The sequence below is a fragment of the Bactrocera tryoni genome, chromosome 5, assembly GCF_016617805.1.
Source record: "Bactrocera tryoni isolate S06 chromosome 5, CSIRO_BtryS06_freeze2, whole genome shotgun sequence".
NCBI lineage: Eukaryota > Metazoa > Arthropoda > Insecta > Diptera > Tephritidae > Bactrocera > Bactrocera tryoni.
Window position 1 is genome coordinate 10,424,633 of NC_052503.1, and position 27,752 is coordinate 10,452,384.

The 27,752-nt window shown below is 37.5% G+C and overlaps 1 protein-coding gene across 2 annotated transcripts in view; it reads right to left on the minus strand.

Annotated features, from left to right (window-relative positions):
• Positions 1-18,788, minus strand: part of LOC120778071 (protein trachealess) — a 37,714-nt gene extending 18,926 nt beyond the window's left edge. For both annotated transcript variants that reach the window (XM_040109762.1, XM_040109763.1), the window contains exons 1-3: positions 18,463-18,788; positions 4,579-4,611; positions 4,390-4,437 (exon numbers count right to left, since the gene is read on the minus strand). In XM_040109762.1, coding sequence (XP_039965696.1) covers positions 4,390-4,437; positions 4,579-4,611; positions 18,463-18,788 — 407 coding nt within the window. The remainder of the gene's footprint in view (positions 1-4,389; positions 4,438-4,578; positions 4,612-18,462) is intronic.
• Between the last annotated feature and the right edge of the window lie 8,964 nt (positions 18,789-27,752).

A 27,752-nucleotide genomic window follows, 5' to 3' on the forward strand; every position in this document is an offset into this window, starting at 1 on the left:
ATTAAAAGAGTACAATAATTCAATTATTGAGAAAGTAGCCCTGACAAAGAAATAAAACGATTTATTATTTCTGGATCATTTGGTTTACTTTCCATTACCGAAGAGCTATATTTTGGATTATGAGGTTTCTTCTTGAATAAGCGATTTGTATTGAATTCATTAATTCACGAGCAGAAATTGTCTGTTTTAAGTTCAGTACATATATTTTTCGAAAAGCCTAATGCAAATAAATAGTAATAACTCAAATTCGACATTTATAATTAATAATGCTTTCTCGGCCTAGTTCTAAACACGCTGAATACCCAGAGGCTGATAGTTACGCCTTCGGCTCCTGATATTGCTCTTAAAAGATGAGTTCGTATGCACCTCTGTATTCCATTTACTACTATCGCAACATGTATCATAGTATTACAGAGTTCAATAATTTGGTCACCTGACGATGTATCCGATCGTAAGCCTGTGTAAGGGATAGAGTCGTTTGGGTCAAATATGCGTACGTAAGAACTTAACTCGTGTTTAGCGGGGTCACTTACTCGTTTTTTAATTATTAGATATAACCTTTTTAATAACGAATTATCTTGAAGACTTGGTAATTATAGATCGACTAAATTGACTTTAAAAGAAATTTAAAAACTTTTAAAAAAACTTTATGAAGAATACTTGAATACAATCGCATTTAAAATTTTTTCCTTCAAAAAAGTCACTTTGTTCTGTCACCAATCTATGTACATAGTATGTATTTAATATTATTTCGGAAGTTTTTTACATTTCTCTCTGTGTGAATGCCCAGAATTGTACGTGCACACTTGAACCCGACCAAGATTTTCGATATATACTCATATTAAACATAACCTCAATATATAGTAAACTTAAATAAATCACTGACATACGTTTATTTATATTGGTAATTGTGAACATCGGTAATTCGATCTGACAATCTATGCCTATCCCTGCATTTTTTGTTCATGTCATATAGATATAATATCAGAAAGCTTATATTTTACGATAAAAATGTTATCAGATGCATTCATGCTTCTAAGTTAACGCAATGGACAACGGCAATGTCACAGGCCATTGTTATGAGAAATGCCATATTTCTCAAACTACTTTACCGATCTGAAGCAAACTTTATTTCGCAATATTTCCTTCTCCTGCTGTTGTAATTGATTGAAAATTGGTGAAATCAGTCTACATCCAGAATATTTACGATATAACTTAATGAAAACAACTTAGTAAGAGCTAAGTTCGGGTATAATCAAAAACATTTAATATTATTAAAGCCAAGGAAGTACCTTCTTATACATGAGGCATGATATCAACACCTTGATCTGAAAACCATTTTTCTGCAAGGTCAGAAGTATGTTTGGGTCGCTCTCTTCTTGGAATTACCAAATTGCAGGCGAAATCCATTCAGCATATTTACAATTTTAGCGTATATGTATATGACGGTCCTTTACATTCGGAATATAGAATATCGAACCATTTTTTTAATTATCCGCTCCACCTTAATTTATGTGTAATTTTGCAAACTGAATACGATTGCATCTATGCCGTTTTTCCATTTTCTCGCCGAAGAGATTTTTCTCCACAAGTCATCTTCTTGCCGTTCTTGAAGAAATTTGTGCACCTAATTCTTGTTGATTGGCTGCAGCGGTCTTAAACGGATCGCGCAACGGCAATCTTGAAATATTTTGATTGACTTCCGCAGGCATTTTTTGTGATGGACCTATTTTTTCAACCTTTTTTCGGAAATTTTAAGGCATTACGCACAAGTTTTTGTGACATATTTAATATGTTTGCAATTTCCCATTATGTGCGACCGTTTTATTGCAAATTTTGGACGTACAAACCTTTTTCCTCTGAACACTGTTTTGTTCGACCGCTCTATATACATACATAATTGATACAAATATTCTAATTAAGTTTAAATAACTACTTTTTACGTTTTTTAAATTCAGTATTTTTTGTTTATGAAACCATTTCGCTGATACTATTATTTTGTCATTAAGCACGAGGCACGCTATTTACACTTATTAAATTAAAGTTGACTATAAAACTTGACAATGGTATCATTTCCTCTTTTTTAAAAATTTTCAAAAATTATACTCGTATCATTGCTTCAAAAGAAACTTTGATTCTATTTTATCGCCTGTAACTATATAAATACCTTCCAAACTAAGAAAGCTATATATCAACAAAATTTATGCAGAAAAAATGTTTTAACGATTGTATAAAAATTGGCGAAATTGGATGATAACCCTGCCTAATCCTCTTATAACGGTTTTAAAACTAGTAAAAGCGCATTACATCAATAACTAAATCCGTCGGAGACATTCAATTTTACGAGATGGCACTAAAAAGCTTTATAGGAGTCAAATTTTGATTAAGGGGCGCGGCACCGCCCTCATTTAGGGAAAATCCATATCTCAGAACTTATTCGATCGATATAAACCAAATACGATTGTTCAATCCCCTTCACATTTTCTCTGTTTGATACAATCGGCGAAGATTTGAAGACGCGCTTTTCTCGAGAAGTATTGGATGGAGTTCAACTGAGTTTGCTGCTTCCAGAAAAAGTATGTGCTTTGAAAACCAAAGAAATGGAAACCCTTAATGACTGCTTGATAGTTAGATTCAAAGGCATTTTTGATAATGACAACGTCATGCGACGATTGATGCTCAAAGCTGAACTTGATCACTGGCAGTGTCCATGGGGGCAGAAGCAAAAGTTAAAAGACAACAAGTTAACGACTTCTGCATTCGAAACGTTGAAGAACTCCGTTGTAGACCTATACCTCATAATTCATAGTTTTCTTGGCATATTCTGCACACTTCCTGTGACAATTGCGAGCTCTGAGTGCTCTTTTTCGACACTTCGCTGATTGAAAACGTGGCTGAGGACGAACATGCTTTATGATATATTTATCGGTCTGGCGCTTCTGCACACGCATCATGAGAATCAACGCAGAAGAAGTTTGCGAAAGATTTTCAAAACTTGGCCCACATCGTTTTGATTTGTGAAACTTTTCTATTCAATACACGAAATGTACGAACTCCGTACTACTACGATTTTTAATGTGTTTTCTCTATTTAGTAGGATTTGTTATTAGAACGTCGATTTGAAATTTTTCCACCATGATATTAAACTGTATGAAGACTACTATATTTAATGTAATAATCTTCAAGTTTCAAGTAAATATTTATTTCCAAAAAAAAAACAAACTGTTTCTGGATCCGCCTGTGCAGAAAGTGTAGAATTTGACACAAATGAATTGAATTCACATTTTCTGGAGAGAAAAAAAATGCGAAATATTCAAACATTTGGAAATAAATTTTTTACTTATATTTTCAGAATATGGACTGCAAAAATCTGCATTTTCCTTACGAGCTTAGATCTTTCGCCCTTCTCTAGTCTCAGGTAGCGGCTTACAGTTAAACGTAAATACATATATGTATGTATGTTTGTATGTATAAACATATCACTACGATTCCTATTTGGCATTAATTAATGGATGTGCGTATAAATTAGTTTAAAACTATGAAATACAAATTTATACATATGTATGTACATGTACGCATGTGTGTGTGTAAGTCTGTCGACTTTAAATGAGCAGTCACAAGATAAATCCAATTAGTCCGATATTTGTACTTTTTCTACTGTAATTCGCATTAAGTACTAAACTAAGTTACCGACGATTGTTGTTGCAGCATCCACAGCCTCGGATATCGCCGCGAATTGCTTGTCGTCATTATTGACGTTGCGAAGCAGAAACGATGTGCTGACAACAGCGTCACAGAAAAACACGCTGTATAAATGTCACCTAAGCCGCAAAAGACGTCCGTCAAGATGGGCTAATAATTTTATGTTAACAAATTCAGCAGGACGCTTTAAAAGACACCGAGGCAAAGAACACACAAACACCGGCTTATATGTATGTATGCATGGATGAATGTATTATTAGTGCTTAATGGTGAAAATCATAAATGTTCAGTAAAACACCGTGGTAGATATTTCCATCATGAGCGAGGTGACAATGTCTACAACCACGGTATGGATATTGAGTCGACGGTAATAACAGTGGAGTGTGTCTCTAAGTTGTCATTGCGAACAAATTAATTATAAACTTGTATTGTGTAGTGTGTCGAGCTTTGCTTTTTCGTATGTCACGCCCACAGAAAATTCTTAAATTTCAGCCTACCATTGCCTTTGCCATGGTGTGATGAAACACCCCCTAACTACTGCATTTGTACTATTACTTACAACTATTTCATCTTCTTTTTGTATTCTAAAAATATATTTAGAAATACTAATTTTCAGTAGTGTGAAATATTTATTTCAATTATTTTATACTAAATTTATATGAATATACATATGTAGCTCTTTATTACCTTGCATTTACCGAAGATTGTGCGGCTCCAATTTCTTCCATCGATTTTCTACAAAAGACGTTATAATTAATGGATGAATGAATTTTTCGTAAAATATGATTTGACTATACATACATATGTATGTACTTGTATATCAATGTAGTAGTTGGAAGCCGAGTAGGTAATCTCTAAATGTAAATAAATGCTTACCTATCACCCCAGCAAAGAGCATCGTCGCGATATCTGCAAAAAGACAACATTTGGTTATTTGTTTTTTCAATGACTAAGACATTGGATTTATAAATTTAACGAATCGATATACATATGTAATAACATATGTTACAAAACATTTAAGACCGTTTATATAATATAATAATAAGCATTAATGCTGGAGGCGATGGCTAATAAATATGGATAAACATGAAAGATAGTTGCAACGAACTAGCATTCATTTTTCATTTCTGTATAGTTAAACAAGAAGTAAGTAAAACTCTATCTAAGTAGGGCCGCTGAGTGAAAAACCGGGCTCTGTGGTAAAAAGGGTGGTGCCTCTCCCTACAGACGTGCTTTTAATACTTTATAAATTTTATCAAAGATAGGGTGATCCATTTCGACTGGTAAGAGCCTTATCACACGAGGCAACTTTTGTTGCGGCAACTCTTGGTTTATAGGCGACGATGAGAGCGACGAGGAGACGAAAGGGTAATACATATCGATTTTCCCTACTTTTTGAAAGAAAGAACACAGCAACTTTAAATTTAATGGCAAATGTTTATTATCATTCAAAAGAACGTTTGGAATTTATTATTTGTCCATCCATATTATTTGTCCATCCGTTGACTTCAATTTTCGATGAGTCGTTCGAGCATTTCGACTGATAACTGGCGAATGACAGGCGTGATGTTTTGTTTCAAGACCAAATCAAAGCGGGATTATCCGCATAGACTTTAGACTTTACATATCCTCACAGGAAAAAGTCAAAAGGGTTGATATCATACGATCTGGGTGGCCAATCGGCCGGCCCAAAACGTGAAATTATCTGCTCCTTGAAGTATTTTCACAATAAATCCATTGATTGATGCGATGTGTGCGAAGTGTTGCCGTCTTATTGAATCCAAATATCGCCGAAATCACGAGGTTTCATTTCAGGCATCAAATAGTCGGTTATCATGAGCAATAACAGTCGCCATTGACGGTTACGTTCTCAGCGGCATCATTTTTGAAGAAATATGGACCGACGATTCCACCGGTCCACAAACCCCACCAAACCGATTTTTGAATGAAATGGCAGATCTTGAATCCCTTAAGGTTGTTCTTCGTCCCAAATGCGGCAATTTTGCTTGTTTACATACCTGCATACATATGTAGCCAGAAATGGGCCTCATCTCTGAACAAAATTTGGATCGAAAAAGGTCGAATCTTCTTGCAACTTTTCACAAGCCCGTAGAGCGAAGCGATTTCGGTGGAGAAAGTCGAGCGGCTTTTTAGTTCTTACATAATTGTGTATTTTGTACGTTTTCAGTTTAAGATCTCGCCGTAAAATGCGCGTAGTCGTTCCACACGTTAGTCCGATTTGCTGCGAACGGCGCCAAATCGAGTCTCCACGGTCTTCGTGTACACTCTCAGCTACAGTTGCTATATTCTTTTCACTGCGTGCTGGACGTGGTCTATTCGGTCGAATATTCTCCAATAATGAATGCTGGGTTTCAAGATGGGTGATGATGTTGCGAATAGTACGGTCGGTTATGTTGACCATAAGTTGAGCGAAGTGCGCTAAACACATTCTTTACAGAACCTGAATTTTCGTAATAAAATTGAACGATTTGTAAACGTTGTTTAAGCGTTTGTCTTTCCATGATGAAATGCCAAACCTGACACGACTTACGCGTGGTCTGTCAAACAAGGCTATTGGAAAAGGTACATAGTATATCTGCTTGGATCACCCGTTATTATCCCACCTACTACTCCAATGTGTTTAAAAAATAAGTCAAATATGACAATAGTGTTTCTTATCATATCCGTATAAAATTTGCTTTCTTGTTGTTGTAGTGTGGAATAAATTTTTAAAGTTTGAAAAGCCAACTGTATGAAAATGTGATGGTTATTTTTTAGAAACGAAAATGAATTGGTGAAATTTTAGTCTGAATGAAAAAACGAAAATTTCTATGTTAAATGTAAAAGAACCTAAAAAACAAATAGCGAACCCTTAGAGTTAAGCTGCAGCGCTTGGTTTGAGGATTTTTGTTTTGTCAATCACTAACATTGGAGGGGGTAAGAGTCGAAAAAAAATTCAAAATTTATTTTTGAAGCACCCTAATACATATGTATGTATGTATGTCCTTTTCACTGGCTCTTCTGAGCTATGAATATTTGCGAAAAGCTATATTAACTGTAAAACTTCAAAATGCTCATAAAAGTATTATGATTCCTCAAACAGGAGTATGTACAAGTATACTGAATAATGCCGATAAAAAGTAATTCAGGAATCTGTGAAATATTTTGAAGACGAAGCGTTTCAATCGTGTATCAGCTTTTCGGGACATTTTTTTGCTCGCCCTTGGAGTATTTTTGTCAATGAAAATGTGCTCAAAAGCGTTTAAACATTTTGTGTGGGTTACTCAAATATGCATTGCGTGCACAATCATACACGTACAACCATGCAAATGCATGTAGTGATTAAACATTTCTTCATTGGCCAACTCAATTCTACAAGCTGCGGCGAGCCCGCTTGTTACTTGATCGTTCGTAACTTGATGTGAGCCATCAGCAAGTGTCTAAACATCACTCTCACCCAGTTAAGGATGCATTGTTTGCCGCCATTTTCTTGTTGTTTCTTTTGTTTCAGCAATTTTTATTGGAACTGCTAATACCAGCAATCTATGACTGACTTCGGTTGAGAATTTTTCACTCTTTATTTGGCAATTGTCCCCTTGTTTGCTACACATTTTCTGTGATTCAACGTCGTTTACGCGATTGCGCTGGACACGTGCCTTCGCAGGAATTCGAACATGTTTTTCTTGCACCCCTGCAGGTAAAATCATGCCATGCATCGATACGTAAAATTGCTTTAAATTCACTTTGACTTACTGTCTAGTATTTTAATAATACCAATTTACCCTCAGGTAGGTTCAGCAAAAATATTTGAATTGCGCAATGTTTGTTTTCGTTATACTATGTACTCGCATTCACTAGAGAAATTTAGAGGAGCTGTCTAATTCATTTCATTCCTACAGGGATGTTTATGCGCGTATAAACACGTTAAGGTATATAAATAAATATGTATTTGTGTTCACATATTATCAAAGCGACGCTTGGCCGGCTGCTAATTTGTTTCATCATGGCTTAGTAATTATTATGTTAAACTAAGTACCCATTTTAGGGCTTCAGCTGTGGCGATAATTACAATCGACACGACAAGCGTGACAATCTTTGCATTCGAATTTAGGCGATGAGATTGTTGTCGGGCAAGGAGGGAGCTATTTTGAAATGTCGTCTGCCAAGCGCCTTGGGACCTCTATTTTCATGGCTACTACGCGAAAGGGAAAATTGCAGCAGTTTTTTTTATTGAGGATGCCATATTGGCCGTGGTCAAATACCTAATTATGCACTTAACGAATAAATAAAGGCTATCGCTTAATGATCGTTAGGTTCGCGCTAACGACACACAAGTACACACATTACTGTAAATGCTACATACATACATATAAAGATAAAGTGTTTCTAACTTTTGTTGGTCTTTGATTAAAAAGCCTATTCACTAATATCAACCAGTAGTGTTAAAACTATTCTGTCTGTACTAGTTTGATATGATTGTTTAATGCTGCCACAACATAATATTATTTTTTTTTACAATTCATTGAACATTCGTTAATAGGCGAATATTGGCAAAATATTCTCTTCATTTGTGGTATCAAATAAGGTTACCTTATATTTAGTTTCCATGAAAATATTTGCTATTACTATTAGCTTTGAAGGTTACGGTGATTCAGTTTTATTAAAAACATAAGCCTACGAGTGATACCAAGCTTTCCAAGACGTTGAGAGATCGTTGAAAATATACCTCTTCTACTGATGAAAATATTAAAAAGTGAAGAATAGCATGCTTGAAAATCGTCAGGCAAGTGTTGGAGAGATGGCGAGAGAGCTAGTTCGCGAGTCCGTTCGAATGATTTTGGATGACATTTTGGGTATGAAACACGTTCTTGCATGACTAGTCTCGATAGAGCAGAATTTTTTCAAAAAGAGTACGGTTGTGACCGAATTTAAGGCCAAAAAAGCAATGAATACCATCGATCAACCACCGTATTCACCAGATTTGGCGTTGTATGAACTGTTATTATCAATACAGACTCTCACTTTTAGCAGTTCTATACATACATATGTATATGTATAATCATCATATGAGAGGTGAACGTGTTACAATACATTTCGTCAATTTTAGGTAACATTGCGCTTAGTAAATGACTATGTTTTAATGTTATTGCAGTTAAAATGTTAAAGCCTCAAAATCAGAATTATTATGTTAAGCATAATAATATCATTTTGTGGGAGCGGCAATGGTGCGATTCGTTTGGCGATATAAAACAACACAGAGTAGCAGAACTTCTATGTACATTCTGTGAAACATATTGCGTATGTAAAACAACTCGTCAATAATTGAACATTGTGTTAATTGAAATAATAGTACAGCAGAAGCAAAAATATATGTATAATGTTTTTTTTTTTTGCATATTTCATTTTGCTGTACTGCTATTTCAGTGAACATAGCTGTATGTCTGCACGTAAATAAAAAAAAAGTTTTTAACAGCAAAGTCCCAACAACATCATATCAAATTTTTATGGATGTTGAATACAAGTAACATAATTGACGCTCGTTACAGACTCTGTTACGATCAAAAATAACATAATAGATGGTAGATGTTGTAACCGTTTGCCCAAATGTTAATCAATGTAATAGTAATACATATAATATATACATATGTACATATGTATATGTCGTAGAAATCAGATTCGATCTGTTTAATGATTATTGAATTCAAAAAGGCAGAGTGTACAAACAGGATAGGATATGTATATCTACCCGACATATGTACATACATACATATGTATGTACATACATACATATATCATTCAAAATAATTCAAAATGCAATTTAAAATTTTTTAAAATCTGATATTGAAGTTAGTTGTTCTATGCACAAAAATGCAGAGATTTTGTGCAAAATTTTACCCATTTCTTAGCAAATCATTTTGATGTAAAAAGAATTTAAAATTCTCCAGTGTGGTTGGTTGCCCAAATGTCAGGCATACATTGTTGCTGCGTTCACCGAGAAGCCCAACACCAAGCTGTGTGAACTCGAAGCAACATTGCAATCATAAAAACACACTTACACATGTACATAGTACATGTATGTATGTGTATTATCGATGTTCATATTCCGCCTGGAAGTGTGAATTTGCTCATTAAGAAGGTGTCCAACAATTTTTTGTTGTAGTTATTTTTTATTAGGTGACGCTCTCATTTGTGGTGATTTTAATGAAGTTGCGGCACATTGCATTTCTACTCTCTATCTTCGCTTGTGATCGCTGCCTGTTCCGTGGGGTATGACGTGAGTGCTACACCAAGGTACAAATTAATATGGAGTTCGTTCTAGAAAATCGATCAAATTGACAAGCACAACCGCGTTTATTGTCCAATGAGACGATATATACATATGTGTAGTGTGTACATATCTGCGCGGCAGTGGTCCATGGTAGCTGCTTGTCGACTACTCATGTATGTATATGTGTGTAGTTACTTAAGCGCATGGTATGTTGGCAACGAAGCTGTTGTTCCATCTGTGCGAGCATACTAAAAATCTCTTTAATTTTGAGTGGAGATTATTGGGGCGTTTATATTGTCCGCCAATATTATTATACCATGCTTTTTACGCGCTGTTCCGTTCCTCGGACTCAGCTGTTGTCGTAGCAGTACGTTGAACGAATATGTTTTTTGTTTTGATTTAAGTTGAATTCCGCTGTCCACTGATTGATCTACTGCAGGCTGTGTTGTTGGCAGTGTTGTGTTGGTGCAGCCGTTAGTTGATGATTGCTATGCCAGTCTGGAGCGAGTTCGATGAAAATTGTTAATACTGTCTGATGATAGTGACTTTGGATCGATTTGTTTCGAATTGAGTTTTATTGCCACCGATGCGCATTTACCCTTTGAGGTTTGCGACCTTGTTTGCCGGCATTGATGACTTCTACTTGTTGTATCCATTGCGTCGAGCTCTACCCAAACAACCGACAAAGAATCCCAAAATTTCACCACTCATACATATTTATAAGTGTTTTAGGATACAGCTTTTGTGAGTACAGTTCGCCGTGCGTTGAAGTACAGTCAAAATTTACAAGACAGCGAAAGCCAAAGTTTTTTTGAACAGACATTTGATTTAGCGAAGCTATAACAATTATAATTTAATTAGAGCTATTTATACAAGTAAATGATTAATTGTTTTCAAAAAATATGCAGACAAATTGGTAAAATTGGAAAAAAGATTTTCGCTCGAGGAACTAGAATTGATGATATTGCTTCTGTGGAAGATTCGTAGAACTTTCGTCTTGCCAACGGTAAATATTACACGAAAAAGATTTTTTGGCGTTTTAATTGAGTTGGATTTCAAAACAAGTAGTTGTCTTTCTCTATTCGTCGCTACTTTTTCCAATAGACCGATGGCTTAAGTCATCACTTGTGTATTCTATTCATTTATAGTTAGCAGGTAGCCTATGTACTTTATAGAATATACATACATAGTTAATAAAGCATTTGTATGCTTAGAATGGCGTCGTTGTCCAGATGGTGTATTACCGCTCTCTACATACTTAAATACATACATATGTACATACATACGTATGCGAGTATAACTGAGTTGGATATGCATTATAAGCACTTGTAAATGCGCTTTATGATTTGCGCTGCATTACATATTCCAAGCAGGTATTTGTACTTTTGCACTTAACGTATGGCTGTGCAAGTGAGCCTGCGCATGCGTACTGCAACACAAACGCACACATGCTCACAATTCAATTCACGACATGTAATAGTGTGTCAAAGGGGCTGCTTACTGTAAGTGTGTGTTTGCAATTTGATGCGGCCCTTTGCGGCGTTGGAACCGCTTCTATGAGCTGCCGCAGAAATTAGCCTACAGCCGGACGGTAGCACTGCACACGCGGAGTACCATGCACTGTGTCAGTGATTGTGGCGGTGAGAAATGAAACGGAGTGAAGTTACCACTGAAGGCTTGATGTGGTTGTTAGACCCGCTGCCGCTTAAACTTAATCAAGATTGTGTAAATTTTAGAGTTTGACTTGTCGACACAAACTACCATGTTATTTCGCTTTGACTTCGCCGACCATAAGGATGTGTCCATCTGGGTTGTGATGCCAGTGCCTTGTAATGAGTTTTCGGCTGCAGGCTGTGTGAACATCTTCGACATCATCAAATAATCATCAAAATTATATAGAATATAGTATAACCAAAAACATTGAAAAGAACAACAATTGCAACAATACAATAATAACAACGTAACGAGAACTTCAGCAGCGTACAAACGCGCTTGTTGGCGGCACGGCATTGGAGTGAGGGTGCAATGTTTTGAATTCGATTGGATGCATGGTGGCGGTGTGCAGTGGCAGAAACATCCAATTTGCATAACTTAATTGAATCTGCGGCAACGTCAGTTGTCAGAATCCTCCGTACGCAGACACTCGAACTTTATAAAATGGCGTTACTGCGTCTGCAGGTGCTGCGATGAGCTCTGGGCAGAGATTTGGATGATTGAAATGCATTTGAAATCAATGAGTTTGCCTGATAAGAATATCACAGCGATGGTGTTGCAATAATGCAAACCTGTTAACATATTTGTGGAAATTAATGGCGGCGTGTACTGCAGCCACCCTTTTTGCGCGCATCCAAGTAAGGCTGCTGGCTGGTCAAGCTGGTGCACACAATTTAAGCCACAACATAGCAATGTGCATATATGTATGTACATATGTACGTTCACGAAGATTCAAGGCAATGGCGGTGAATTTTATCCATTTTATTGTTGAAGTAATATGTCGGTTATGGGTTGTAAAGCGCACATTGCAGCCGTGGAACGAATTAGCAGCGATTTTACTGAAGCGCTGCAGTTACTCAACGGCGATAACACTAGCAGCACGGTAACGCAACGAACGGCAACAATTGCTATAAAAAGTATAAGAAAGAAGAATCAGCTAAGAGGTTCGCAACCCAATTGCTGCTCACCTGACTGGCCAAATCAACAGTGAATGTAGATGGCTGATTGTGTGAAGTGAATCGCATTCAAGGGGTGTGCACTCAGCACTTCCACTTCAAAGCCAGCGTTGACTTTTGCCTTTTGCCCGATTTGCAGCGCCCGCTCTGCAGTCACTGCCGTCTTTACGAAGCTGCTTCGCTTTGTTTTCCAGCGCCGCAATTCTCATCACTTCCAACTCAAAGCAATTGCTTCAGCATGCCGCTATCATCATCATTATTGCGAGCATCTTCATCATAATTTCTTGCATTTTATATCACTTTTGGCTGAATTTTATTTTATTATTATTTTTTTTTTTTTAATTTTGCGTTTATGCCTCTTGCCGTCTGCTTATGCGTTCTGCAATTTCGCCGCATTTATTTATTTCGTTTTGGTCATTGCTTTGCATAGCCGAGAACATCGTTTTTGCTGCCTTCTGCTGTTGTCGTTTTATTAGCCACTCACCAATCACGTTCGAAAATAAATTGTGGAAATTGTGATTCGCATTTTATATGGCATGGTGTAGTAAGTAGTTTGGGTCTCACAGCACAGTACGGAGATCCTCCCATTCGCGCCATAATTTCACAATCGTTCTTAATATAGCTAGCTGCTTGCACATACAACTGTGCATATACACTTTTGACATTGTAATATTTGTTTGTGTGGGTGTGCGCAACTACTTCACTTAAATTAGGCTGTTCATCAAAGTGCCGAAGATGGAATCGTCGCCTGTTGACGAGATGACCCAGCCGGCTGCTTCGGTTATGTTGAAAGAGCGATGTAGTTGAATTGAACTTGCACGCCGCATGCATACACATGTATGAACATGTGTTTGTTTGCATTCGAATTTTAATAAGTGATAATAACAACAAGAAATAATGTCGAATATTACACCATAATAAAATGTGGATATACAAAAGTACATCCAAATGAAGTATGTACATATGTATGTACTTATATCGAAATAAAAACTTAAAATACATTTTCACTGTTATTCGATTTCTGAGTTTAGCCGATTTTGAAATCGTATCAGTGTGCGGTAAGTGAAACACTCATCAAATGGCTATAATCGACGTTGAAGGATAAAGGGTGAAGGGGAGGCGAAATGCAACTTGAAGTCGCGAATTCCCGCCGAATATGAACCATAAGGCATTGCCAGCTTATCCATACATATTTATTTTTAAATATAATGCCTTTATATTTGTTTTTTGCCTTTTTGCACTCTTCGCTTTGAAGTGAGCACTCGTATTCTTCCTGTTCAAATGTAAAGCCACGACGTAGTGAATGGTTGGCGACGGACGTCGAACGGCGAACGGCGGTGGTCAGCGGGCGATGGTAAATTCGATTTGCAGCAACATTCGTCGAGGTAATAACTCAGGTGATTATAGTAATTATGCGTTCTGACGCGATGCAAGTACGGATAACGCTATTTCGATATAATTGAAAAATCCTGATAGACTTTTATTATGTACCGCCAAGTATGAATCGACGGTTGGATGGATGTTGGCGATGTGTTTGGTGTTTGGTGCAAGTGCTGATCATTGGATTCTCTTTCAATTGCGATCGATGAGTTAAAGCTTTGTGTGCGCGGTCTAGCTGCTGACCATGTTAAAATATAATAAATTGTTGAAGTAATAACGATAAAGTGCTCACTCAGCTAGATTTACAACAACGATCCAATCAACAACCGATTCGTTTGCCTGTCCTCGTTCGGCGCATTTTCAATGCTAGATCTAACCTATTACTCGAGTTCTACTTAATACTAGAAAGACTTTCCTTTTGTATCTACCAACAAACTAGAGATCTTAAGAATTTTACCTAATGAATTTTTACGAACATTTAAGTCCCTCGTTAGTGTCAATTCCAATTCTGCAGAATTATTCATTTAACTTATTTTTTTTTTTAGAAACTGGACTTTAGCAGTTTTGTCTTAAATATAGGTAACGATGTTTCTTTTATAGTTAAAATGACTTTTTTATTATAGTTAAACCGAATATTTGCAATATATGTACATATATAGGAAAATTGTCAATGTTTTTACACATTGTTGAAAATTTTTATAATCACTTGGTTAGTTTTCATAGGTTATGATCTGTTTAGGCGCAAACATTTAGATCTTTATATGTATGTATAATAACAGAGCTGTCATGGAATTCCCTTGCTGAATTCATGTATGCACAATTATGGGATGATAGGTCGATTAACCAAAATGATGAGAATGAATGAAAAAAATACTCTATGCATGTTTGTCTGTATGAGTCCTATCGCTGGCATGTGTAAAAATATAGATATCTAGTTTGTCAGAATTTTAGAATTTGCTACCGGCACAAATACTTAGTATAACAAATCTTTGGGTGGGGGCGTGGTATACGTGAGATACATAACCATGTTAAAATAACCAAACTGCTGTAATATCCATGTCCATCTTCCATATGATAATTTTTTTTGAAAATTTCATCTTCCATACCATCATTTTTTTTTGAAGATTTTATAAAATACTCTTCCATATTTCAATTTTTTTTTGAAAATTTCCTAAAATTCGTTAAATTTTTCACCGGAAACGCCAGAACTCTAAATTTTTTATGATGGAGATAAGTTAAACATACATACATATAATTGTATACAATTGGTTTAGCTGACTTTAAAGTGAATTTTTATATCAAACATACTTTACTGATTTCAAACGAAATATTCCCATGACTATTTTATTCTTGTTATGTCAGTTTTAAACCGTAAATGGGCCAACAATCTAATCTACTTTCCACATAACATTTCTTAAATTACTATGCTTCAGAAATAATCTGTCTCCGGCTTTATGTCAATGTCATATAGTGAATAACTTTATACGCGAAGAAAGAATATTCATAAAATTATGTGACAAAAAGGCATAATATTGGCCCAAACGTACCTCCATACACTGAGTATATCGGTAGTAAACCATCGTTGTGATTTACGTGAGTGCCTGACGTCGACGGCCCAACCTTATGGTGTACATGGATCAAAATAATGCCCTGATCACCGACCCAGATAATACATTTTTTTGCAAGTATTTTTTGGTTCCAATTGGTCGGGTCGGGTGACATCTTTTCCACCTTGGTCGGGTTTGAGGCCGATCTAAAACCTTTGCCGTGCTGTGGGTCCGCCACCCGGCCGCAGTGCGACTCCACACTAAATTGAATTTTTCTACCTTCCTTTAGGTTTAAACCGTGGCCGTCTCCCCAAAGAGACACGCCAAATGAGCAGATTGGAGAGAACTCCAATGGCTAACTGCTCTTCGTGGTACCAGATTTAAGTCTCCGGCCAGACCTTGTAGCTTTTGCTACTACTAGTTGGAGCACCCATCAAACTCAATGACTGGTGACATTTGTCGTTTAACTTCAAACGTTTTTTCATTAGAGGAAAACTCATTCAAACTCTGTACTGCTCGTATCAGTTCTCGCTGAGTATTTGAACACTATATTTGACAAGACTAAGCTGAAATATAGTACATTTTGGATTTTAGTCGTCTCTTACGACATGTATACCTTACTGCAGGCAAATTCTACCCTCTGCCCGCTGAACAATCGTTCTGAAAATTTGATTTGGAACAAGGAATGTGAGAAATCGGTCAATAACTTCCGCCAGCCTCCATTCCACAATTTATATTTCAATTTCATTAAACATGAATGTTGCAGTTAGCATAATATGATCCTCAGAATGAATTTGTACCAGATATGTTGAATGTCACATTTTCAGTTTATTGGCAAGGTTTTTAATAAAAATTGTTGCTAACTTCAAGAAGTGTCTTTAACTGATATAAATTGTGATAGTATAGTATATATATGAACTAGTTGTTGTTTATTATGAATATTAAATTGTTGGAAAAGGCTTACTGTGATTCAGTTTTATCAAAAACAAGCCTACGTGTGGTACAAAGCCCTCAAAGACGGTCCAGAGATTGTTGAAAACATGCCTAGTTCGGGACGACCTTCAACCTCTTCAGCTGCTGAAACTATTGAAAAAGTGAAGGATATGCTGCCATAAAATCGTCAGGTAAGTGTTAGAGAGATGGCAAGAGAGCTCGGATTCTTACTCGACTCGCCCATAAAAAGCTGAATTTTTTTCAAAAAAAGTACCGTAAATACGTCTCTTTGGGCATGCTTGTTCGTGCGAATTCCGATCCGACATTCATGCAGAGTATTATAGCTGCTGATGAGACATGAGTCTATGAGTTTGACATGCAAGCAAGTCAACAATCAGCGGAATGGAACCCGTTTTCAGACAAGCGATGAGACAAATCAAAATTCGCTGAAGGAATCTCCTGGTACTTTTTTGTCACAAAGTATTATATCTAAGCATAACGCTGAACCACTTATATTCTCATTCAAATTATTATAATAATGTTTGAATTCCTATGATTTTGATAGATAGACATGTACAACTAGCTATTGCTGGTTACTTATATTATTTATTGAGAATGGAGCTTAATGAGCTTGTTCCTTAGCGTGTTTGTAATCATCATAACTTGACATACACGCTATCACTATTGCTCTACTGGAAACCGAAAGACTATTTCTACTAAATGGAATCGTTTTTATACCATGTTCAGACCGACATTAATCACACGATTTCGGCTGTTGAATGGATTATCCCACTAATCTTAAAAATTTATCAAGATTTCGCCAGGCAAAAATGACAGTTCCAAATCACTTTATTGAAATGATTTGAAACTGATCCACGCTAAATCTCTCTGTGCGACTCTGATTTTGCGCAATCTACTTGTAAGCACTGGAAATCTGTTACATTATCACAGCTATTTTAGACACTACAAAGGGAAAAAAATGTAAACAAACAAATTTTTTTTAAAGCAATGAATCTAATTTCATCTGAAAATCGACTTAACAAATGAAAAAATGTATCCATTATTTCTATTATATGGAAAATATTAAAAAAAAGACGTCTTTTTATTTCAAAATACTATATGACAATCTTTTCTTTTGATAAATATTAAGCGATGTGAGTTCTTGAATGACAATAACAGCTGTTTTGACCTTTCTAACGGCAGTGAGAACACTCTTGTGTTATGAAATGCTTAAATATAATCTAATCTTTTAAATTTTCGGCCTGAACATGGTATTAGAGAGCCATTCAGATTTGTTAAGAAGTTGAAGGTGTAGAGTCCACATTTTAGATTCCCCATGCTTTTACGCCAATCAAATTGTTTCCGAATATTCGTCATGCTGACTTTTATGTATCGTAACTGTTCGGCGTACACACTTTTGTAGTCACTTCACTTTTAGCGTCCGAACTAAACTTGATTCTTGTTTCATTTGGTGACAACACCAGGCAAGTTTTTATTAAACTCACAAAATGTCAAAAGCAAGTTTTTATAAAATCCACAAAACGTCAGTGAAAAACGTCAACTTCAGGCTTTAAAGCTTTGTAACAACAATTTGTCTTTTTTGCTTGCTTCTTTGCTTTTAGCTTTGCTGATTGTCCCACCACTTGTATCTAGAATCAATAACTGTATACATATGTCTCTATTCAGAACTCGCTTTTTGATCAGTTTTTTTGTGAGTTGCGAACTCTCTTTTAATTGAATAATGTTCTGCTATTCTAAAGAAAAGTTCGTTTGTTCAATCCCTCAACAAAAACAACTGATAACAGAACTAGCCAAGAACAACGCTTTGCATCATTAAAGTAAGAACAGACTCAGACTTTTCTACATGAAACATTGGATTACCGATTTTCAAGTGACGCAATTATCTACAAATAAAATGCTTCGAAAACGATAACCACAAACGGATTTGTGTAAATAGGAGTACCTGTAATATGGAAATCCTTGTGGTACGTGTAAGTCCATGGGCATGGCCGTCGGATTGAGGTGGTGAGAGTGATGTGTGTGGTGCGAGTGGTGTGTGTGGCCGTGATGATGTGGATGGTGGTGCGAGTGGTGATGAGCAGCAGCGGCGATCTGATGGTGGTGTGGGTGGTGATGGTGATGTTGAGCTACTGCCGCCACGTTCTGGACATGTGCCGCTGCTGCTGCCGCGAATCCCGCATCGGCGCTTGCAGCCGTTGCTGCCATAGCGTGATGGCCCAATACCGCTGCCCATGGCGATGCGACAAAACCGCTACTTGGATGATCCATTGCACGAGAAATCGTAGTCAATCACTTATACTTTGAATTTAATTGAAAACTATGTACGAATGTGTAGAGCTTAATTCATTGCACTGCACGTTTTTCAAAATTCTTACATTCGCTACACCAAATTTATTAGTTATATAAAATATATGTATGTATTTCTGATTTTCACTTTCACTTGTTTCGGCTGATATGAATCATCACTTTAAAGACGGCACAATTTTGACAACTATTTTGCGCCGAGATTTGTGTCGGAATTCACTGCACTCAAACAATCTGAATGGCGAACCGTATTGTTTCACTTATGCGTATGTATATATATATATGCTAGTATGTTGTACGACATATGTTCGCACATATAGCCTCCGGCTTTAATAATCATGCGTGCGAGAGCGTCATAGACCGCCGATTTGCCAGAGGCACACAATCAGCGAATGAAACGATTTAACGAATCCACTTGCCGACGGAATACCCATTGCTACTACTAATATACAAGCGAGCCAGCCGTTCTCACAATTAGAGGTTTCCCTACACTGTGCAGTGCGTTTTAATTTGAACGCCTTTTTCCGCGTTCACCTCTGCACGGCATGAAAATTGGCGATAAACTATCCGCCTCGCATCAGGAAACATGGTCGCCACTCATCTCATCAAGCGAAGCATCCAACACAGCGCAGCGGTGTCTGAGGTGCCGTGTGGCAGCCAGAGTTGCCTCACTGCATTTATGTTTTCAGCTGCAACATCGTCGTTATTGCCAGACGTTCGTTGTTGTTGTTGGAATTACCAATACTGCCAGCATCATCGTCGTCATCGTCTTCCAACATCGCTGGCGATGTGCACATACTAGTCGTCGCTTCGGCCGGCTCAGTAATCGGGCCAACAACAAGGTGGCCAATTGATGGTGTTAGTGTTACTGTTGTTGCTGCTGGAGGGACATAAACCTGCCCCAACGAAACGAAAAGACCAGTTCGAGATTGGCAAATACAGCAATAACAACGCCGATGCCGACTAGACGGGAGTAATACAGCATCTCACGCCAAAGCCCGACTGCGGCCAACCAAGCTGCAAGGCACAACTAAAGTGAGAATAAAAAAGCTTCACGTAAGAGACAAAACGACCGTAGACTTCTGCAACAATCGCGGCTGTGAATTCGCTGCAATCACGAAGAAGTTACTGCTAACGGCAAGGCCAGCTACACAGCAGTGATGTGCCAATAACTGCGCCACCAACAACACCTTTAAGAGCAGCTCTTCGTGGGCTCAGGTGTGCACCTGACGCCTAGCAATGGTTAAATGGGTCTAGCGTTTGTCTTAGCTTCTTTTATTTGCATCTTACGCAAGTCGTATTCGATCAACTTAAGAAAACTGTCCAATACATGGCAAAATAGCTCCTGATATGTATGGTTAACGTAAACTGTTGCATTAGCATGTTGTCAAGTTCATCCCTCAGAATAATAAGGGAGGCTTTACAGTATGAATACTAAATTGTCAATTGCTCAAGAAAAGCTTGAAGAACTGCAGAAACTTAGAAAATTACATCACTTTCATGAGAATTATAATACTAAACATTGCTTTTAATATATTCAACATAGATTTTAGTAAAACAAGTAAGAAAAAGCTACTTTCACGTTCTCAATTTTCAATGATGAAAGCCGGAGGTCTTTTCAAAATCAAATTAGGTACCTTTAATCCTTTCTAAAGGTTCTGAACTAATTGCGTTAAAGTTCGGCATTACTCAAGTTTACTCGAGATCATACTTCCATGCAATTTGGTGAAGATAAATCACACATTGACCGACATATTGGACATAAAGTCTGCTAGAATACCGAAAATCATTATACATATGTACATATGTAGTAAATGGAAGCTATTGGGAGTTCTCAGATTTTCAATAATAAACCACCGTATATCCAGAGTTATACGTTTACTTATTATTGCTAAGATATCTTATATATTGACCGATATATACGCAGTGGCGTAGCTACAACTTCGGGCGCCCGGGGCCAAGGATGTTCTGCCGCCTCCCTTTATCTACCTACCTACAAGTTTCATGAGGTGGTTCGAACAAAAGTGAATTTTTACAAAATATCTTTGATATTAAGTATATAAAATTTAGGAAGCCGCGCTAATTCTGAAGTTCCACAATTCTCACAATACGATTTTTGAGGAAATTGATAGTAAATTTACAAGACATCTTATTAAAAGCCATAGAAAAAACCCATTTTCTCCCTATATCTTGTACACTTTTGGCACAATTTGCAAGAAATTTTGCCCGAATTGGAGTTTTTAAGTACCATTTTACCGCCCCCAAGACGTTGCGCCCGGGGCGACGGCCCCCTTCGATATAAAGCTTATCGGAAGCTTGAAATTATTATATTGGGTATTTTGGTTTAGGAATATATATATAGGACATATTATTACAAGAAAAAACTGCTTTATAGTAAGTAAGCATGGTTGTGGTCCGATTTCACCATTTTTCTTTCCTTTTTTATACTGCAATATGTGAATGTCAGGATAATACTATATACCTTATTTGGTTGAAAACTGGTCTAGTCGTTCTTGAGATATGTGATTTCACTTAATGGTGGACAGTGCCATCACCATTGTCCAATATTGACACCGGCTCCTATAAAGGTTAAATGGTAAATGGTTATGAGATTCTTCTGACTTATTTAGTTAGTGAGTCATCACATTTTTAAAAGTTTATCATCCGATTTCCCATATTCACACTGTCGGAAATTATTTGTATCGAGCAAATTTAGTTGATACAGCTTTAATGGACTGTGAGATATGTACATACATATATACATTATATTTATTAGGGGGCTGGACCACTTTACGGAGTATATTAAGTTTGTATGTATAAATGATCAGCATGACGAGCTAAGCCGATGTAGCCTCGTCTGTTTGTACATAGGTGAACTAGTCCTTCGGTTTTTGGGAAATCGATCTGAAATTTTGCACACGTCCTTTTCTCCCCAAGAAGCTGCTCATTTTTCGGCACTTCTGAGATCGAACCACTATAGCATATAGCTGCCGTAGATCTGAACGATCCAAATCAAATTCTTGTATGGCAATGTTTTTTATTTGCGAAGGGTATTCTGGCTTAGTTAACATTTTTTTTTTGTTTTTATCTAAGTTTCAGCTTGCACAGGCGGACGGATAGACATTCAACTGGGTTTCAATAGCTCTCGTCCTCCTGATTATTTATATCATATACAAAAAAAGTACCCGTACCGAACGGACTCGTAAGAGATGTCGAACTTTCTTGCCATTTCTCTAACAGATCATATCAATTCATCAATTGAAGAGGTCGAAGCTCGTACAGAACGAGGCATGTCTTCAACGATCTCTTAATCGTCTTTGAAGGCTTTGTACCACTAGCAAGCTTCTGTTTTTGATAAAACTGAATCATCGTAAGACTATTCCAACATTAGGAATTATTCTGCACACGAAACTCTTTGTTCGATATAGATAAGATTGATAAACAAGGATTGCACCATAAAAACACAGCCCCAGCATATTGATAAAGTCTAATGTACTGATAGGAGCTAGCGAAGCGATGTGATTCTTATTTAGAAATATGGATCCAAGGGCCTTCACCCAGCATCTACAGACATCTGTGCAGTCTATTAGCAGGTGTTCTGATGTTTCAGGTTCCCTATCGTAGATCCGGCAATTTAAGCAAGAAGCTAGGCTAATGTTGTATAAGTGCTTTTTCAGCTTGCAGTGGCCAGTGTAGTCTGAATTTGCTCCTTGGGATGTTGATTACATATTTAAACCTGATGAGGTTGTAACCCCACCTTAGCAACTTGGCATGACACATGCCTTGGAGGTTCTTCCTTGCGGTATGGGAACCCACCGGTTCCTTGATTCTACTCGTAACAGTCAAATCATTAATTCTATCCAAACTATTAATGTTAAGCTGAGGTTTGTTAATTTAAAAACAGAAAATTAATATGTCACTACAAGTCCTTGTACATACATACATATAGTACATATAAATGTGCACATGAAATTGATTTTGTAAAAAATCATTATTTAGTGCAGCCGGTATTGTTATCAACGAAGTATGGCATGCCCTTGTGTTTGCACATATGTACATATGTATGTGTATAACGTATGTACACATACATATACATATATACGTGCATATATGCGAAACGAAAAGCAAAGAGTTATTACGTGGGCACGAATTTGACAAGCAATGAGGCTGGAGCGCCACTTGTCACAGCATTACAATATAATAAATTCGTGATTGCCGCTAGAACCGAACGGAAAAGACGAAGCCAGTGGTGCCTACGCAGACGATTTTCGAAGGCTCCCACGGGAGCAACTCAGAAGGAAGCAGTGTTCGAAAGATTTTTTTCTGACTCACTGCCTTGCACCGCGATGCCTTGCTTCCTTTGCGCGTTGGCGTGGTGGACCCAGTTGCACTCGAATGGATACTAGTGAGTTGCAATCAATTGTAAAACTCACATTGCAGGGTTCGATAACGAAATTGAGATATTCACTATGTTGCCGAATACGGAATCGTGCTGGGTCAACGCATTGTTTGTTTACATTTTCCCGCCCCGTTAAAAGACACCTCTACAGCGAGGCGGGCAGTTGGACGGGATTGTTCATTTGAAACATACTCGCACATTGGTTGACAAAACGTTCTTTGGAACGTGGTTAGCGTGACTTTGGCTTTGCTTTTTCTTTGTTGTAGCTCGGTTGAACAATTTTTACTTTTGTACAACAATAAATAAATAAGTAGGGCTTGCGGTAGGAATTTTCTCATATTATTTGTCATTGTTGTACTTGTCCACAAAAACATCCACACATGTATGTATTATAGACATCGACTTATTCAATTTCATATACATTTAAACGTGTGTGTGTGTGAATATATGAAGATTCTCGTAAGCATCAGTATACTTTCTGCAACGTTCAAATAGTGGCTATTTTTTGACAAAATTTATTTAGTTTTAAAACACAACATGGGAATGGACAACGAAAGAACTCGGTCCTGGGATATTTCCTTTAAAATGTCCATCCGTAAAACATACATATAAATTAGATTAAATTCTGTGGTGGATCCTCAAGATGAGGTTGAGTCTCAGACCACAGATACTCTTGAGCTAGGGGAAGATAATTCGTGGCCTTGATCAGAAAGCACCCTTCGAGAGAACGACCCTCGTAGCGTTGGACTTGCCAAAAGCCTTAGACTCACACAGCGCTACTTGAGGACATCGAAAAAGCTACGTTCCCTGCAGGACTGAAGAACTACCTGAGTGGTCGTCAATCATCTGTAATATTTCGACGTAAAACTCAATGCATAGTGGTGTCCTGTCCCCGTTATTGTTCAACTTCTGCATCTCGAAACTCCAACAACCACCAGAGAGCATTTCTATCACCTAGTACGCTGATGATTGCACGATAATGACGTCGGACAATGGAATCGATGGTATATGCTCAAAAGTAAACGGCTATCTCATCGACCATATTCACAAATTGAACGAAGGAGGCTTGACGTTAATATTGCAGTCGATAGCGTTAAGATTCTGACTCATTCATTCCTCATACGACCACGATTATTGCCAAAGTACAGAGCCGCAGCAAAATCCTCAAGTCGCTAGCCGGCAGCACATGGGGAAGGGAAAAATAAACGTTGTTCGCAACTTACAAGGCAATATGCCGGTCGGTCCTTAACTACGCCGCATAAATATGGTCGCCTGGACGCAGTGAAACGCAGACGAGGAAGCTCCAAACTTGTCAGAACACTGCACTCCGAAATACGACAGGATGCCTCTTAATGTCTCGCATCGAACACCTGCATACTGAGAAGTCATTCCTTAACTACGTCGTCAAACAATACGAATTCGATAAGCACTGACCGCCATTTACAGTGGAGCCATCAGCACCTTCATCGACGCCTCAGTGAACGGCGTACTTGGAGTCAACCCACCACCCTTTGTAGACAAAGACTTCGAGTTGTAGCGAGAAACAAGAGTGACTCTTGCTCAGCTTCGTTTTGGATATTATAGCAGGATAAACTCCTACCTATCCAGAATAGACCCTGACATATCTAATATATGTCCGGGGTGCAATAAGTTCCCGCATGACACTGGCCACCTCTTTGCATATCCTACTAACCCCTATCCTTTGGTCCGAACCCGTCAAAACAGCACGTTTCCTGGGCCTACCGTTGGATGACGTCGACGACGACTTATTTAAACCTTACCATCCTAACGGGGGTTATGTACCTGTTACAAACAACAAAAACACGGGCTTATCCTTAGACATAACTTATATATAACAACCGGTCAACTGAGCTGGTGCCAGAGTGGGCGATTTTCATTCGATTTAAATTTAAGTTTTGCGTTTTTCGGACACCCTGTATTTAATTCCAATCCTTTGTGAACGTTGAGACACCCAATGATCACCGTGACGAGCTAAATCGATTTACCTATGTATGTCCACTTGTCTGTTCGCCTGTCTGACCAGTTCGTACGGTCCCTTATTTTGTAAAATAACCATATAAAATTTTGCATCCGTTCTTTTCTCAGCAAGAAACTGCTCATTTGTTGCAATGGCCGATATCGATATTGGAACACTATAGCATAAAGCTGGCATACAAACTGTACGATCGGAATAAATTGCTTGCGTGGAAAGCTTTCCATTTAACAAGATATCTTCACGAAATTATGCATGGGTTATTCTTCAAAGTCTTCATCAGAAGAGAAGACACAAGGAACATGCTTGGTAATGTCAGGAGAGGGTTTTGGTTTGTCTTCTGGTTTTGAGACGATACTAATATTGTCAAGTTGTGATACTAGATTTGTCAAGCTCTTTCTCCGAATCATCAGAAAAGTACACATGAGGAGCAGTCTTAGCAATGTTAAGCGGAAATTTTGGTTTGTCTTTGTAAGGAATATTTTATTGTACTTAGCTACAATATATTTAAATAGTTGTGAGGTTTTGTGGGACACATTTTCATCTTCTTGCAAGTGAAGTTGAGTCAAATGTATTGCGTTTACTCTCTTCATATCCAATGTAAGTGGAATAAGACATTTCACTGAATAATTAACTACTTTGGGAGTTGAGTCAACGGCAGTTTTGGTAATAAAGCACTCCACTGACGATTAGGTTGCATACTGTATGAGGGTATGATGTGTATGAACTATATGAGTACAGGCATACAAATTCACATTCACCTTGATTTGCTAATAGCGGCAGGGAGAATTTATAGCTAATGCGTCTAGCGAGCAACGCGTACCGTCACTAAAATGACAATAAAACAGAACACGAGCGGCAATATTCATTTCCATTCATATACACATACAGCTGTGTTCATGAAAATAGTAGTGTCTGTGGGTCCTAACTTTCGAAGCATTAAACTCAAATAAAAGATACAAATTCATTTAAAAAGTTGTAAGGAAAGTATTTATTATTAGTGCTTAGAATATTCACAGTCTCATTTTTTGTTCAATATTTCGTTTTTACGCACGAAAACATATTTAAAAAAAATACCTAAAAATGTTTGTGTTCATTAAAATAGTAGTGTTTACTTCAATTACGTAAAAAAATTTAAAAAGACCTTTTGAAGTTAATATTTCCTGTGCTACATATTGTCCGTACTCTAGTATTTAGTAGTAAATCCCTTATTATTTAATACCGCCGCACATCGACGTGGCATAGAATCAACAAGATCCTTACAACGCTTCACAGGGATTTGTGTCCATGTCTGTTTAACCACTTGCCAAAGGTGTACTCTACTTGTTGCATTTGCGCAGTTGCTACAACTCTTTTGACATCATCTCCCATAAGTTTTCAATCGGGTTTCAGGTCCGGGGACTGAGCTGGCCAGCGCATTACGTCGATCTTTTCAGCCTGCAAACCACTCCTTAGCTATGGATTTGGAAGTATGTTTTGGAGCGTTGTCCCGTTGAAACGTCCATTTTATCGGCATTTCCCAGCTAGCAAATGGTAACATAACGTCTCTTAGTATATTTACGTATACTACTCGGTCCATGATTCCATCAATCAAATGGATAGGACCAACACCACTATACGAGAAGCACGCCCACACCATAATGCTAAGGCCACCATGCTTAACCGTTTTAGTAGTGTACCTGGGCTGGTGTTCTGTGTTTGGTGGGCGATGGACATATTTTCTGGATCCTGTCCCACCAAACAAGACTATTTTGCTTTCATCGGTCCATAACACGTTGCGCCATTTTGCGGCCGGTCAATTCAAGTGCTCATTTGCAAATTGAATTCTTGCAGCGACATGTTTTTTAGTTAAAAGCGGTACCTTCCTGGGACTCCTTGCTTTTAAATTATTTTCTATTAAACGTCTGCGAACTGTCAGAGCACTGATTGACAAATTTAATTCATTTTTATTTACTTTTGCGGACGCTGTGGGCTTGGCTTTAGAGTAGCGAATAATACGTTTGTCCTCTAAGGCTGTAGTCTTCCTTTTTCCACCACGGTTTTCAGCTTTGTGTTCATAATTTATGGCGTTATATATCATTGTGGCAGTGCTTCCTATAATTTCTTCGATTTTCTTGTACGTATTTCTCTCATTTCTTAACTTAATTATTATTTGGCGTTTTTCTACGGAGCAATGTTTTGCTCTACCCACTAAAATAGAAGTAGTACCGCAATGTGCATAAATTTAATCAAAAATTGTAGAATTTACTTAAAAACACTTACTGTTTGCTGATTTTTATTTTTATATTGTATTTATCAACCATTCGCGTCAAGCACTACTATTTTAATGAACATAATATTTTTGAGCAACGTTCAAAATATCGTCACAAACAAGACGAGTAACGCAAAATTAACGGGATTTCTTGGTTAACCGTTTCTTAGAAGTGCATTCTACAAAATTACTACACACTTGTTCAACTTGCAACTTCTTACATGTCAGAACAGCGTTTTAAATGTTAGGATCAATTGCACTACTATTTTCATGAACACAACTGTA